We start from the raw sequence: 15,169 nt of genomic DNA, 5'->3' as shown, positions 1-15,169 counted from the left end.
GCAGAATAGCAAAGCATTTGAAATTTTTAATGCTAACTACAAAGTGCCAACCCTGCGTATACGTAATGCCAATAATTGCGTATTCGCCGCATATAACACATGCTGGCAGCTAGGAGGCGGAGGCAGTCGCTCCGATAAGCCTCTCAATTAAAAACGAAAACAATTCAAAAGGCGACTCTCAGACGCAATACAATGTTCCACGTTAATGACCCCTCCTCCGTCCTGACAGTGCAGATGATGATTTCTCTTGAAAATCATTTTCAACAACGCGACATGCGCTGGCAGAATGTGCAGGACCAGGACTTGGTCGCGTGTCCTGAAGGATGGCTGCGAGACAACAACGTGTGCGCAGCGACCTTTTCAAATGACACATTATGGAATATTTTATAACTTTTGTTTTTATTCAATGTTTGTGGTTTCCAAAGGTATACTTCCAAAGGTATAAAATACTAAACTCCACTGTGCTCCTTGATCCACTCCCGGGCGAAACTCACGCGAGAATACACTCCCGGATAATCGGGCTTGGCACAACCGTATCCCCAGCTGACCACGCCCACCAGCTCACCCGATTCACTGACCATGGGACCGCCGGAATCACCCTGGCACGCATCCTTGCCGCCCTCCAGGAATCCGGCGCAGATCATACGCTCCGTAACTCCACCGTACTGCTTGTACTTTTCACTGCATAGCTCCTGATTCACGAGGGGCACTTCCACCTGTCGCAGCCACTCCCTGGACTCTAGAAGATTCTGGGTATTGCCCCAGCCGCTCACAAAGCAGGTCTCTCCATCCATGAATTTCATCTGCGATTCCGGGAGCTTAATGGCCTTTTTGGTTTCATCGAACTTGATGGGATGTTGCAGCTGGAGGAGGGAGAAATCATAGTCCACATTGGTGTAGTTGAACTTCTCGTGCTGGACAATCTTCTGGACTCGGAGCAGTTCACCATGACGGGCGAATTCCGAAGTTCCCAAGCGAATCTTCAGCCTGTCAGCAGTTTTTCCACTAAAAACATTTGAATTTTATTTAAAGTTTAAATTAACTTTTTAAAAACGAAGCTTACTAAGTGCAATGGGCAGCCGTGAGAATCCATTCCTCCGATATAATGGAACCTCCACAGATGTGGCTCGAAGACTGGAGAGAGACTTGATGGGGGGCATCCGTGATGTTGATACGATGGCCTCCCACAATACGACCATCCAAACGGGGCGAGTATTTCCACACTTTTTCCAGTTCATCCTTTAAAGATCTATGTCTCTTAATGGGCTGTGGGATTAGGCAAACGCCTCCTAGAACCAACAGGCTGCACTGCAGCACCAGAAACACGGTCAAATGAATACCCAACATGGTAAGACAACGAGAAACCAAAGAGTGTTCCGGCTTAAAGCAGAGAAGTGCCTTATATAGGTAGGTTCTTAACTGCGTTTAGCATTTCTTCGATTAGTGATAGCCACCCATTGAGCCGAAGACCCGCTGGGGAGCTTATCTTCCCACCTGACACACTAAAAGAAATCTATTCTAGGGTGGGTTTTCAGATACCTTTGCTTGGAATTCAAGTCACAAACAATATTATTGAGCTTGGCATTCACTTGACAAAGTGGGACATGGGACGATGGCTTTACATGGATTACCCCAATAACCGAAAAGCATTCAAGGTCATCCCATAAAAAAGTAAGCCAGGAAGCGTGTTCTACCATTTTTTACACCGATTCTCTTTTATTCCAGTAGTGTAATCTTGGTCACACGCTAATAGTTCGTTTTACAAGGCTTTCAGGTTTCATTTAATGAATAAATTACTTAGGCAGGTGATGCTTTTTGGTTTACTCCACCACGTAGATAAGATTTCTTCCCACTTCGGTTACTTTTCCGCCCTGCTCCAGACTAATCTTCTTGGCCGCCACATCCAGTACAAAGCTGCCATCGCCGAGCAGTGTCTTGCCGGATTTGTAGTCCTGAAACTCGGGTATCTTGCGAGGTCCCAAAGCAGGGTCTTCATAGCGCCAGATCTTCAAGTTGGCCATGTCCGTCTTGAGTCCAATGATTTTGGAGAGCTTCTCGCGCAGGGACTGCGTGGTATCACCCTCGGATATGACAGTGTTGATCTGGAAGAGCGAAGACCGCTCCACGGGATTCGTCAGCTCCACGCTCACATTGGGCGCCACAGAATAGTTGATGAATGGAGAGCCGGGACGAACCTCCTCCCGAGTTTTCTCCGGAGCTGAGGGATCGTCGGTGTATTTGATTTCCAGGGTGTCCAACTGCATTGAATGGAAATAGTTAGATAAATTAAATGGATCTATATTATAATACTCACATCAAGGGTATTTTTGAGGTAATCCAAATTATTCAGGAGCACCTGGCGTTCATCGAACTCCAGGTTGACAGCCAGAGCGGCCACTCCCTTTCCCGACTCCACCTTCTCGCGAATCATCTGAGCAAATGGCATGACCCGCTTCATGAACTTCTTAAGTTCCGCCTTCTGTTGCAGAGTGGCTGCAATCACTTTGTTGTCCGGCAGGGTCTGGGATTTGTTAAACAATTCCCTCATCGTGTCCAGGACACAGCACTGCCAGGGGGGGTAAGTTTTGGCCACCCAGATCAAGCCACGGTTTGGTTTCAATGTCTGATTATCCACGGACTTGTCCTTGCCCGCTTTGCCCTTAAGCTGCTGCAAGTTCTTAAGATTGAGACGGAAGGAGTGGGCAGCCTCCATGAGGTATTCCGAGCACATGATATCCACTTCGTTGATGGTGCCAACTTCGGGCCAGCGAGCATGGACGATGGAGTCCTTGTTGCCCAACAAGCCCCAAACGTGCTCGGCCATGTGCGGGCAAATGGGAGCCACCAGGAGAGCCTGCCGGCGGATGAACTCCAAGACCAGCTCTTCGTGCATTCCCTGGGCGCCGCAGAGCTCCCTATACTTATCTCTGGCCAACTGGAGCTCGTAGAAACCACTCCTTAGGGCCTCCTTGAACAGCATTTTCCGATAATTGTCATCGGTTTGTTGCGTTTTCAGATTCAGTTCGCTGAGAAAGACCTGGTCGTTGAATGTCTTTTCCGCGCCCTTCCTGAGGCTGCTCCTGGTGTCCAGCATCTCCTTGACCCATTCAATGAACGTGTACAGTCGCAGGATACCAGCATCGGCAGTACTCTCTACAAAGTTGGCATCCTCCACACTGTCGCCAGCATCTGCCAGACAAAGACGCATACCATCGGCCGAGAACTTGTCCACGGCTTCGGTGAGGGTGAGGAAATTGCCATCAGACTTGGACATCTTGGCCGAGTTGAGCAACAGGTGACCGTTCACACGCATTCCCTTGGGCCACTTGGTTTCATCGTTCGGCCAAATGGCAGCGTGATTGTACAGGCAGAACGTCAAATGGTTGTTAATGAGATCCTTGCCAGATACTCGCAGATCCATGGGGTACCAGTACTCGAACTCCCTTCGGAGCACGGACAAGTATTCCTGCTTGATAGCCGTCTTCTTTGGCAGCGGTGTCTCCTTGAAGAAGATGTAGTCCCAAATCTCAGACGTCATGTCGGACGGTTTAATGCCAAATGGACCTGGTTTCTCTCCTCGGAAGGTGCCTCCCTGCAGCAAATGAGCCACAGTGTAGAAGGCCATGTAGATGGTGGAGTCAGAGAGGGATTCAATCAGCCATTGCTCGTCCCAGGGCAACTTCGTGCCCAGACCGTAAGTACGCGAGCAGGCGTACTCATGCAGCCAGTTAAGGCAAGCATCGAAATTGTTGCGAGCCTCCTCGTGGAAGGTCTCCATATCCTGCAGGATCTTTGTGGCCTGAGCCTGCCATACGGGCTCACCATAGTTGAGGTACCACTGGTTGCACAAGGCGACCACACACTCGTCAGCCGATCGGGAAATGATGGTTTTCTCGGGCTCGTAGTAGACATCAGCCTCCTTGGCATCCACCAGGCGCTTCTGCAGATCCTTCTTGATGTCCTGAATCTTACGGCCAGCAAATTCGCCCACCAACATTACACCGTCATAGAAACCTTTAAAATAATTAAATATGAATACCCAAATTTTAAAAAGTCCTCCCATTACTTACTCTTCAGGTAGCACAGCTCCTTGGCCTCGGCCAGCTTTTCTTTGTCGTTTTGAGACTGAATTTTAAGGGTTTCGTAGGCGTGGACGGCACTCAGTTTACCCAGAGTGGGCACATCGATGATGGGAATGGGCTCAAAAGGCAACACCATCTCGTCCTTCAGACCGTACTTCTGGCGGAATGCCTCCTTCTTCTGCAGATCGACCAGAGCAGCATAATCATCGGGAGAATCGGATGGAACGGAAGTCACAACACCAGTTCCCTTATCCTCCTTGATGCTCAACATGGGCAAGGTGTAAATGGTCTTGTGCTGTGTCAGAGGAGCCGACAAGGGCACACCCAGCAAATCCTGACCGGTTACCTCAGCCAGAACATTAACATTTCCCTCCTCAGCGGTGAATCCTTGGTAGGCCATGTTTCTGGCAGCTCGACGAGTGCTGACCCACACTTCGTTGTCCTTGGTGGTCTGCCAGGCAATGTACTTGATGTCCGGATGCAGCCAGCAGTTGGTCTGTCCGTACATGGTCTCCGGGCGGAGGGTGGCGGCCACCAGATAAATTGGCTGCTTAATAGAGCTGATAAATAGGACTATTTTAGACATTTTTTGAGAAAAAATTAAGAACAAACATACCTCAAAGCTTTGGGCGTTTGAAGAACCTTCATTTTAATGAGAGTGTACTCCTGAGGACCCACTCCCTCGCCAGAAGAACGATCGTGATCCATGCAAGGCTGTCCATCCTTCGGCGAATAAATGGTATACCTCTTGCCGTACATGATCTTGCCACGTTCCTTCAAGTGATTGAACTGCCAGCGTACAAAGGAATCGAAGAAGGGATTGGCATCGGTTGTGATGAAGGTTCGCCGCCAGTCGACGTGCACGCCGATCCTCTTGAGATCCTGCACCGCCAGCGGTGGGAAGTAATTGAGCCAGTGTTCCGCATTAGCGAAATCCTTGATTTCTTCGTCCTTCAGGCCGAGACTCTGCATGATCTGCCACTGGTATTTCGCAGAGCCAGTTTTGGCCACAGCCTTGCTCTTCTTTCCCTTAGATTTATCCTTGGGAACTTCGGATTTTGTTTCAACGGGAGCAGGAGACTCCTCCTGGGCGTCTGGAAACCTGGGTGGATAGCCAAACTGTTCCAATTCACGGGTCAGTTTATCCGCACATGCCTTAATGGGCATTCCAGTGCAATGGAAGCCAAAAGGCCACAGGACGCGGCGTCCTTTGAGGCGATGATACCGCATGGAGTACTCGGCCTTCGACAGCGAAAAGGTGTGTCCCAAATGCAGGCGTCCATTCATGTAGGGAAACGGAAAGGTCACAAAAAACTTCTCTGCCTGGCGCTTCTTCGGTGCCGTGGGGGCATCTGTCTCGTGGACACGCTCCTTCTCCCATCGCTCCTGCACTTCCCGCTCGATCTTCTGGAGGTACTCCACCTTAAAGGTGCCCTTGCGTTCAGCCTGCATAAAGGTATCGGATTAGGGAATTTGCATAGTTTTTGGATGCACTCATGCAGCTGGATATTTCGTCAGCCGGCATGTGTGCGTGGCATTTCCGGTGACGAATCGCCAAATTACTGGAGGCTTTCTTCTCGTCAGATCAGTACTCACCATTTTTGTTTTCTCGACGTGCGGGTCAATTGTTTAAAACAATTGTTTTATTCACTAACAGCACTTGAAACAAAATAATTTGCCAGTGCAACGTGTTTACCTCCTGCTGGAGCTGCTAAGAAATCGAAGGCACTATCGATTGCACTATCGATGTTACTATCGATTTTTGGTATTTTTTTAAAAAACATTCCTCGAAGCTTGAATAATAAACTTTATAATTAATTGATTATTCCTAATTACATTTTATGTTGTTTTTTTACATTAGTTAGTAATTATAATAGAATAATAAACATTTTTTTCAGTGTACTTATCAAGACCGGCAGTTATGGTCACTTTTTTCTTATCGACAAATTGACCATCTCTAGGCTAACCTAGTTTTTTTTTCTTTAATTAGTGTGAAACGTTTAGGACTTTTTAGATAAATTGTAACTTAAATTAGACGATTAGATTGCACTTAAGTAATCCATCGACATGCGACCAGTATTTGCCTTCCTGCTGCTGGCGCTCCTCTGCTTCGCCAGCACCAAATCGGAGTCTGACTCTGACTTTGAGGAAGACAATAATGATTTTGCGGAATTCGATGATGAGTTTGTGGGTGGCAGCTACTACACTGAGCCAGCGGCAAAGAATGCAGAGGCATCGGCTGGAGGATTGGGTTCCAACGATGGCGATGGAAAGGAGGAGCGCCCGGAGCAGCCCCGTAAAGTAGCACAAAGCGCGGACAGCGACGAGGAGGATGGACTCGTTGAGGACGACGATGAGTTCGAACACTTTCAGGTAGGGGGTTGCTTGTGTAAACGAAAGTCAGGTGCTTGCCGGGCAAGGTTGTGCACTTTGATTAGAGGTTCAGTGTTGTGAATGTGACAGGTGTTTTACTTTGTTTGTATCTTTTTTGAAACCAACTCGTAGAACCAGAAAAGAAACAAAATAATTAATTATCAAGTTAGTAGCTTTCTCTTTGAAGTCTTTCTCCCATGCTTGAACTTCGACCATTCCAATTTCTATTCTAATTTATGCAAATATTCTGGGCTAACAAAAACAAAAACTAATTCCACTTTCAGGATGAGGAAGAGTTCGAGGGATACGATGGCGGTGACTCCAAAGATCCACCCATAGATCAAAAGACAGAACCCAAACTCAATATTCCCAATATCCCGCTTCATTTCCGCACCCACTGGGATTCCTATTGGATGGAAATGCTCATGGTGGCTGGATTGTTGGCTTACTTCGCCAACTTCTTTGCGGGAAAGGCCAAAAACGCGAAGCTGGCTCAGTTGTGGTTCAGCACACACCGAGCCTTGCTGGATGAGAATTTCGCTCTGGTTGGCGATGATGGCAAAGCCGAAAACGAGAATCCTGGCCTGATCAAAGAGAGCGAGAGCCTGTATACGCTCTGGTGCTCTGGCAGGACCTGCTGCGAGGGCATGCTCGTTGAGCTGAAAATGATCAAGCGACAGGATCTGGTGTCCTTGGTGGCGGGACTAATGCGGCCACAGCTGGATCAGGCTCACATCAAGATCGAATTAACACGCGGTGTAATGGATGCATTTGTATTTGCAGTTGGCAGTAAAAAGACTATTACCAAGGTCTTTAAGGAGTACACAGATTTGGTAAGATTACAATGAATCCTTAAATTTTAAAATCTAATAAAATTCCTTTATTTTTAGAGCAAATTCTGTAGTCTAGTCGGAAAGCCGGAGGATCGTTACAACGTTCCCAATGGCTTTGGCGTGCTCTCTGAAATCCCAGAGGCCACGTCCGCAATACTCGAGTCACGCGTTATTACTGCACTTAACAAATACCAAAGCTATATCGATTACCTGCACATTTCGGACCAATTCAGCGGTCCCATCCAGCAGGAGGAGAGCGGAACGCTCAAGCAGCCAGAGACCAAGGCCGTTCTCCTGGCTGGATTCAACCTGCCGAAGCATGCCGAAATGGAGACCATTAAACCATTGTTATTGTTGATCTTTTATTTGATGGAACGCCTAAAGACTTACCGCATGTCCAAGGAGGTGGGTTGACCTTAATTTATACCAATTCTGTGATGAAAACTACATTCATGTTTTAGGGCAAAGCCAAGTCGGACAAGAATCGCCAACGGGTGGAGGAAGAGTTCTTGAAGAGCACACATGCCGCTCGCGCCGAAGCAGCCGCCCAACGCCGCGAGGATAAACGCAAGCAGGAGAAGGAACGCATTTTGGCCGATGAGGACCCCGAGAAGCAGCGTCGCTGGGAGCTCAAGGAGCAGAAACGACAGGCCAAGAAGAACGCACCCAAAATGAAGAGATTGGCCGTCAAATCCCTGTAGATTTGTGTTTAGTGTGCCATTTAGCTCCTTCTCAAAGTATTTGACCATTTGTAGCTGTGTCCCACAAATGCCAGAATAAAGCAATATCTGTTTCCTATGGAGCGCCAAAACAAGAATCTCTTTCATTTCAAGTGACTAACTAGAAGGCTTTGTTTGTGGAAAGATAAGCCACGTTGAGATTGCTTAAATCGGTCAGATAAGGTTTTGTAACAAGTCAGCATTTTAGTCTCATCTTGATACCCTTGCAGAGGGTATTATAAGTTTGGGCAGAAGTGTGCAACGCAGTGAAGGAGACGTCTCCGACCTTATAAGTATATATATTCTTGATCAGGACCACCTCCTCCACTGTGGGAAAAACATAGGGAACATAGGCCTATAGGGGAAAACACCGTTTTCAAGGGATCCCATCATGAAAAATAGACAAATAATCTAAAAAATATTTTGTCTCAGGATTTTGATGTAGAATGGTGATGAATCGATCCAGAAATCGTTTAAGGTACTCGCCTTAAGGTAAGGTACTCGATTTTATAATACAGTTCTAACAAGCCTACTAAGGATATCAATCTTAACCGCAAGGGTATACCACTTCGGCTCCACCCAAAGTTAGCTTTCCATTGTTATTTTTTTTTTTATTTTAAGTGTCCACAAGTGTATTTATTGCAGTAAAGAATAAAAGCAAGAAAGGGGGTGTTATTTTAATTTCATAGAAATGATAAGGCCCAATGAGTATTTTACTATTAGACAGGCATTATAAAAAATTACCTTACTTAATCCTTACCTTACTAATTACTTACTGAATTTATGTAAAAAAACTTATCGACATAACGATTTATTTTTATAATTCCATTGACCGGACCTCGCTGCTTTGAACTTCTTACAAATATTATATCTATGTCCGGCAGATTTAATCCCGGTGTATGATAAATAATATGACTAACATGGAAAAATCGTATAAATAGTGAGGGAAACAAGGTATTCTTTAGTTGATTTCCCGGTCTAGCCCAGAAACATCTAAATCAAAATGTTCAAGTTCCTAGCTCTGTTGGCCATCTTCGCCGTCTTCAGTGTGGAGGCCCGCCACGAAGTTCGCCATGCTGTGGAACGCCGAGTTGCCATGGGTGTCCTCCGCCGCCTCCCCTTCATGTTCTTGGACTCGGAGAACGCTCCCGCCGAGGACTCTGAGCTGTCCCCCGACCACGACTCCTCCGTTGAGAACCTGAGCCTTCGCCGCAGAATCGCCTGGCACATCATCCGTCACTACGTCCTCGCTGAGGAGTCCTCCGCCGACGACTCTGAGCTGTCCCCTGCCGTTGAGAACCTGAGCCTTCGCAGGAGGATCGCCTGGCACATCATCCGCCACTACGTCCTCGCTGAGGACTCTTCCGCCGACGACTCCGAGCTGTCCCCCGACCACGACTCCGCCGTTGAGAACCTGAGCCTTCGCAGGCGGATTGCCTGGCACATCATCCGCCACTACGTCCTCGCTGAGGAATCCTCCGCCGACGACTCCGAGCTGTCCCCCGACCACGACTCCTCCGTTGAGAACCTGAGCCTTCGCAGGAGGATCGCCTGGCACATCATCCGTCACTACGTCCTTGCCGCTGAGGACGCCGAGCAGTTGCCCGCTGAAGATTCCGCTATTGAGAACCTGAGCCTGCGCCGTAGGATCATCTGGCACATTATCCGCCACCACGTCTTGTAAGATTCCAAGCTTTCCTCCTAAAATGATACCGAAGGCAACGAAGCCGCCTTCTGCAGCGGAATTGACTTTCGTAACACCGCTTAGAATGAGAAAACCTTAAAAATTTTCAATGCAAAAAAAAAAAGTTGTTTTTATATTCAGATTTGTTTTTAAAAAAGGGTGGTAAACGGGGTTTCTTACAAATGTGTACAATTTTTAGTAAAGAAATAGATTTTTTCAAATGGTCATAGGAAGATGGACAGAAAATGGAAGAAAAGAAAATGGACAAAAATCTCAAAAATATTTTGTTTCAGGATTTTGATGCAGAATGGTGGAGAATCGATCCAGAAATCGTTTAAGGTACTCCGCTTGAGAATCGGATGAGAATTGGGGAAGATATAGCCATCGCAGTGGGCCCTATAGGGGAAAACCCCATTTTCAAGGGGTCCCTTCAGGAAAAATGGACAAAAAATCTAAAAAATATTTTGTCTGAGGATTTTGATGCAGAATGGTGATGAATCGATCCAGAAATCGTTTAAGGTACTCCGCTTGAGAATCGGATGGGAATTGGGGAAGATATAGCCATCGCAGTGGGCCCTATAGGGGAAAACCCCATTTTCAAGGGGTCCCATCAGGAAAAATGGACAAAAAATCTAAAAAATATTTTGTCTCAGGATTTTGATGCAGAATGGTGCGGAATCGATCCAGAAATCGTTTAAGGTACTCCGCTTGAGAATCGGATGGGAATTGGGGAAGATATAGCCATCGCAGTGGGCCCTATAGGGGAAAACCCCATTTTCAAGGGGTCCCATCAGGAAAAATGGACAAAAAATCTAAAAAATATTTTGTCTCAGGATTTTGATGCAGAATGGTGATCGATCCAGAAATCGTTTAAGGTACTCCGCTTGAGAATCGGATGGGAATTGGGGAAGATATAGCCATCGCAGTGGGCCCTATAGGGGAAAACCCCATTTTCAAGGGGTCCCATCAGGAAAAATGGACAAAAAATCTAAAAAATATTTTGTCTCAGGATTTTGATGCAGAATGGTGATGAATCGATCCAGAAATCGTTTAAGGTACTCCGCTTGAGAATCGGATGGGAATTGGGGAAGATATAGCCATCGCAGTGGGCCCTATAGGGGAAAACCCCATTTTCAAGGGGTCCCTTCAGGAAAAATGGACAAAAAATCTAAAAAATATTTTGTCTGAGGATTTTGATGCAGAATGGTGATGAATCGATCCAGAAATCGTTTAAGGTACTCCGCTTGAGAATCGGATGGGAATTGGGGAAGATATAGCCATCGCAGTGGGCCCTATAGGGGAAAACCCCATTTTCAAGGGGTCCCATCAGGAAAAATGGACAAAAAATCTCAAAATTATTTTGTCTCAGGATTTTGATGCACAATGGTGAGGAATCGATCCAGAAATCGTTTAAGGTACTCCGCTTGAGAATCGGATGGGAATTGGGGAAGATATAGCCATCGCAGTGGGCCCTATAGGGGAAAACCCCATTTTCAAGGGGTCCTATCAGGAAAAATGGACGAAATATCTAAAAAATATTTTGTCTCAGGATTTTGATGCAGAATAGAGCATAATCGATCCAGAAATCGTTTAAGGTACTCCGCTTGAGAATCGGATGAGAATTGAGGAAGATATAGCCATCGCAGTGGACCCTATAGGGAAAAACCCCATTTTCAAGGGGTCCCATCAGGAAAAATGGACAAAAATCTCAAAAATATTTTGTTTCAAGATTTTGCTGAAGAATGGTGGCAAATCGATCCAGAAATCGTTTAAGGTACTCCGCTTGAGAATCGGATGAGAATTGGAGAAGATATAGCCATCACTGTGGCCCATATAGGGGAAAACCCCATTTTCAAGGGGTCCCATCAGGAAAAATGGACAAAAATCTCAAAAATATTTTGTCTCAGGATTTTGATGCAGAATGGTGAGGAATCGACCCAGAAATCGTTTAAGGTACTCGCCTTAAGGTAAGGTACTCGATTTTATAATACAATTCTAACAAGCCTGCTAAGGATATCAATCTTAACCGCAAGGGTATATCACTTCGGCTCCACCCAAAGTTAGCTTTCCTTTTTTGGTATTTTTTTTTTTAATTTTTAGTGTCTACAATTTATTGCAGTAAGGAATAAAAGCAAGAAAGGGAGTGTTATTTTAATTTCATAAAAATGATAAGGCCCAATGAGTATTTTACTATTAGACAGGCATTATAAAAAATTACCTTACTTAATCCTTACCTTACTAATTACTTACTGAATTTATGTAAAAAAACTTATCGACATAACGATTTATTTTTATAATTCCATTGACCGGACCTCGCTGCTTTGAACTTCTTACAAATATTATATCTATGTCCGGCAGATTTAATCCCGGTGCATGATAAATAATATGACTAACATGGAAAAATCGTATAAATAGTGAGGGAAACAAGGTATTCTTTAGTTGATTTCCCGGTCTAGCCCAGAAACATCTAAATCAAAATGTTCAAGTTCCTAGCTCTGTTGGCCATCTTCGCCGTCTTCAGTGTGGAGGCCCGCCACGAAGTTCGCCATGCTGTGGAACGCCGAGTTGCCATGGGTGTCCTCCGCCGCCTCCCCTTCATGTTCTTGGACTCGGAGAACGCTCCCGCCGAGGACTCTGAGCTGTCCCCCGACCACGACTCCTCCGTTGAGAACCTGAGCCTTCGCCGCAGAATCGCCTGGCACATCATCCGTCACTACGTCCTCGCTGAGGAGTCCTCCGCCGACGACTCTGAGCTGTCCCCTGCCGTTGAGAACCTGAGCCTTCGCAGGAGGATCGCCTGGCACATCATCCGCCACTACGTCCTCGCTGAGGACTCTTCCGCCGACGACTCCGAGCTGTCCCCCGACCACGACTCCGCCGTTGAGAACCTGAGCCTTCGCAGGCGGATTGCCTGGCACATCATCCGCCACTACGTCCTCGCTGAGGAGTCCCCCGCCGACGACTCCGAGCTGTCCCCCGACCACGACTCCTCCGTTGAGAACCTGAGCCTTCGTAGGAGGATCGCCTGGCACATCATCCGTCACTACGTCCTTGCCGCTGAGGACGCCGAGCAGTTGCCCGCTGAAGATTCCGCTATTGAGAACCTGAGCCTGCGCCGTAGGATCATCTGGCACATTATCCGCCACCACGTCTTGTAAGATTCCAAGCTTTCCTCCTAAAATGATACCTAAGGCAACGAAGCCGCCTTCTGCAGCCTTCGTTGTAAATAAATGAGAAAACCTTGAAAATTTTTAATGCAAAAAAAAAAGTTGTTTTTATATAGCCATATAGATAAAAATGGACAAAAAATCTAAAAAATATTTTGTCTCAGGATTTTGATGCAGAATGGTGATGAATCGATCCAGAAATCGTTTAAGGTACTCCGCTTGAGAATCGGATGGGAATTGGGGAAGATATAGCCATCGCAGTGGGCCCTATAGGGGAAAACCCCATTTTCAAGGGGTCCCATCAGGAAAAATGGACAAAAAATCTAAAAAATATTTTGTCTCAGGATTTTGATGCAGAATGGTGATGAATCGATCCAGAAATCGTTTAAGGTACTCCGCTTGAGAATCGGATGGGAATTGGGGAAGATATAGCCATCGCAGTGGGCCCTATAGGGGAAAACCCCATTTTCAAGGGGTCCCTTCAGGAAAAATGGACAAAAAATCTAAAAAATATTTTGTCTGAGGATTTTGATGCAGAATGGTGATGAATCGATCCAGAAATCGTTTAAGGTACTCCGCTTGAGAATCGGATGGGAATTGGGGAAGATATAGCCATCGCAGTGGGCCCTATAGGGGAAAACCCCATTTTCAAGGGGTCCCATCAGGAAAAATGGACGAAATATCTAAAAAATATTTTGTCTCAGGATTTTGATGCAGAATAGAGCATAATCGATCCAGAAATCGTTTAAGGTACTCCGCTTGAGAATCGGATGAGAATTGAGGAAGATATAGCCATCGCAGTGGACCCTATAGGGGAAAACCCCATTTTCAAGGGGTCCCATCAGGAAAAATGGACAAAAATCTCAAAAATATTTTGTCTCAGGATTTTGATGCAGAATGGTGAGGAATCGACCCAGAAATCGTTTAAGGTACTCGCCTTAAGGTAAGGTACTCGATTTTATAATACAATTCTAACAAGCCTGCTAAGGATATCAATCTTAACCGCAAGGGTATATCACTTCGGCTCCACCCAAAGTTAGCTTTCCTTTTTTGGTATTTTTTTTTTTAATTTTTAGTGTCTACAATTTATTGCAGTAAGGAATAAAAGCAAGAAAGGGAGTGTTATTTTAATTTCATAAAAATGATAAGGCCCAATGAGTATTTTACTATTAGACAGGCATTATAAAAAATTACCTTACTTAATCCTTACCTTACTAATTACTTACTGAATTTATGTAAAAAAACTTATCGACATAACGATTTATTTTTATAATTCCATTGACCGGACCTCGCTGCTTTGAACTTCTTACAAATATTATATCTATGTCCGGCAGATTTAATCCCGGTGCATGATAAATAATATGACTAACATGGAAAAATCGTATAAATAGTGAGGGAAACAAGGTATTCTTTAGTTGATTTCCCGGTCTAGCCCAGAAACATCTAAATCAAAATGTTCAAGTTCCTAGCTCTGTTGGCCATCTTCGCCGTCTTCAGTGTGGAGGCCCGCCACGAAGTTCGCCATGCTGTGGAACGCCGAGTTGCCATGGGTGTCCTCCGCCGCCTCCCCTTCATGTTCTTGGACTCGGAGAACGCTCCCGCCGAGGACTCTGAGCTGTCCCCCGACCACGACTCCTCCGTTGAGAACCTGAGCCTTCGCCGCAGAATCGCCTGGCACATCATCCGTCACTACGTCCTCGCTGAGGAGTCCTCCGCCGACGACTCTGAGCTGTCCCCTGCCGTTGAGAACCTGAGCCTTCGCAGGAGGATCGCCTGGCACATCATCCGCCACTACGTCCTCGCTGAGGACTCTTCCGCCGACGACTCCGAGCTGTCCCCCGACCACGACTCCGCCGTTGAGAACCTGAGCCTTCGCAGGCGGATTGCCTGGCACATCATCCGCCACTACGTCCTCGCTGAGGAGTCCCCCGCCGACGACTCCGAGCTGTCCCCCGACCACGACTCCTCCGTTGAGAACCTGAGCCTTCGTAGGAGGATCGCCTGGCACATCATCCGTCACTACGTCCTTGCCGCTGAGGACGCCGAGCAGTTGCCCGCTGAAGATTCCGCTATTGAGAACCTGAGCCTGCGCCGTAGGATCATCTGGCACATTATCCGCCACCACGTCTTGTAAGATTCCAAGCTTTCCTCCTAAAATGATACCTAAGGCAACGAAGCCGCCTTCTGCAGCCTTCGTTGTAAATAAATGAGAAAACCTTGAAAATTTTTAATGCAAAAAAAAAAGTTGTTTTTATATAGCCATATAGATAAAAATGGACAAAAAATCTAAAAAATATTTTGTCTCAGGATT

At 46.3% G+C, this 15,169-nt stretch overlaps 3 protein-coding genes across 3 annotated transcripts; 1 reads left to right on the top strand and 2 right to left on the bottom strand.

Annotated features, from left to right (window-relative positions):
- Positions 1-425: 425 nt before the first annotated feature.
- On the bottom strand, positions 426-1,358 carry LOC108125804 (trypsin-1). The gene is made up of 2 exons (XM_017242138.3): positions 1,064-1,358; positions 426-1,005 (listed from the first exon to the last, which is right to left on the bottom strand). Exons 1-2 carry the CDS (start codon positions 1,345-1,347, stop codon positions 450-452), a joined length of 840 nt encoding a protein of 279 aa, XP_017097627.1. The 5' UTR covers positions 1,348-1,358; the 3' UTR covers positions 426-449.
- Positions 1,359-1,696: 338 nt separating this feature from the next.
- Positions 1,697-5,824, bottom strand: LeuRS (Leucyl-tRNA synthetase). The gene is made up of 5 exons (XM_017242497.3): positions 5,679-5,824; positions 4,699-5,528; positions 4,071-4,642; positions 2,315-4,014; positions 1,697-2,258 (listed from the first exon to the last, which is right to left on the bottom strand). Exons 1-5 carry the CDS (start codon positions 5,679-5,681, stop codon positions 1,821-1,823), a joined length of 3,543 nt encoding a protein of 1,180 aa, XP_017097986.2. The 5' UTR covers positions 5,682-5,824; the 3' UTR covers positions 1,697-1,820.
- A 201-nt stretch (positions 5,825-6,025) lies between these two features.
- Positions 6,026-8,099, top strand: LOC108125810 (PAT complex subunit CCDC47). Its single transcript, XM_017242144.3, has 4 exons — positions 6,026-6,455; positions 6,740-7,288; positions 7,346-7,693; positions 7,750-8,099. Exons 1-4 carry the CDS (start codon positions 6,150-6,152, stop codon positions 7,987-7,989), a joined length of 1,443 nt encoding a protein of 480 aa, XP_017097633.1. The 5' UTR covers positions 6,026-6,149; the 3' UTR covers positions 7,990-8,099.
- The last annotated feature ends 7,070 nt before the right edge of the window (positions 8,100-15,169 follow it).

Source organism: Drosophila bipectinata, chromosome 2L (genome assembly GCF_030179905.1).
Source record: "Drosophila bipectinata strain 14024-0381.07 chromosome 2L, DbipHiC1v2, whole genome shotgun sequence".
In the NCBI taxonomy this organism is placed as follows: Eukaryota; Metazoa; Arthropoda; class Insecta; order Diptera; family Drosophilidae; genus Drosophila; species Drosophila bipectinata.
The sequence above is the reverse complement of the archived record's forward strand: the minus strand, read 5'-3'. Positions and strand labels throughout refer to the sequence as shown.

Coding starts and splice junctions, on each gene's coding strand:
- LOC108125810 (XM_017242144.3), top strand. CDS start 6,150: ATGCGACCAGTATTTGCCTTCCTGCTGCTGGCGCTCCTCTGCTTCGCC. Junction 6,456..6,739: donor ATGAGTTCGAACACTTTCAG/GTAGGGGGTTGC, acceptor TTCCACTTTCAG/GATGAGGAAGAGTTCGAGGG. Junction 7,694..7,749: donor CTTACCGCATGTCCAAGGAG/GTGGGTTGACCT, acceptor TTCATGTTTTAG/GGCAAAGCCAAGTCGGACAA.
- LOC108125804 (XM_017242138.3), bottom strand. CDS start 1,347: ATGTTGGGTATTCATTTGACCGTGTTTCTGGTGCTGCAGTGCAGCCTG. Junction 1,006..1,063: donor ACGGCTGCCCATTGCACTTA/GTAAGCTTCGTT, acceptor AAATGTTTTTAG/TGGAAAAACTGCTGACAGGC.
- LeuRS (XM_017242497.3), bottom strand. Junction 4,643..4,698: donor CAAACGCCCAAAGCTTTGAG/GTATGTTTGTTC, acceptor CCTATTTATCAG/CTCTATTAAGCAGCCAATTT. Junction 2,259..2,314: donor ACCTCAAAAATACCCTTGAT/GTGAGTATTATA, acceptor CATTCAATGCAG/TTGGACACCCTGGAAATCAA.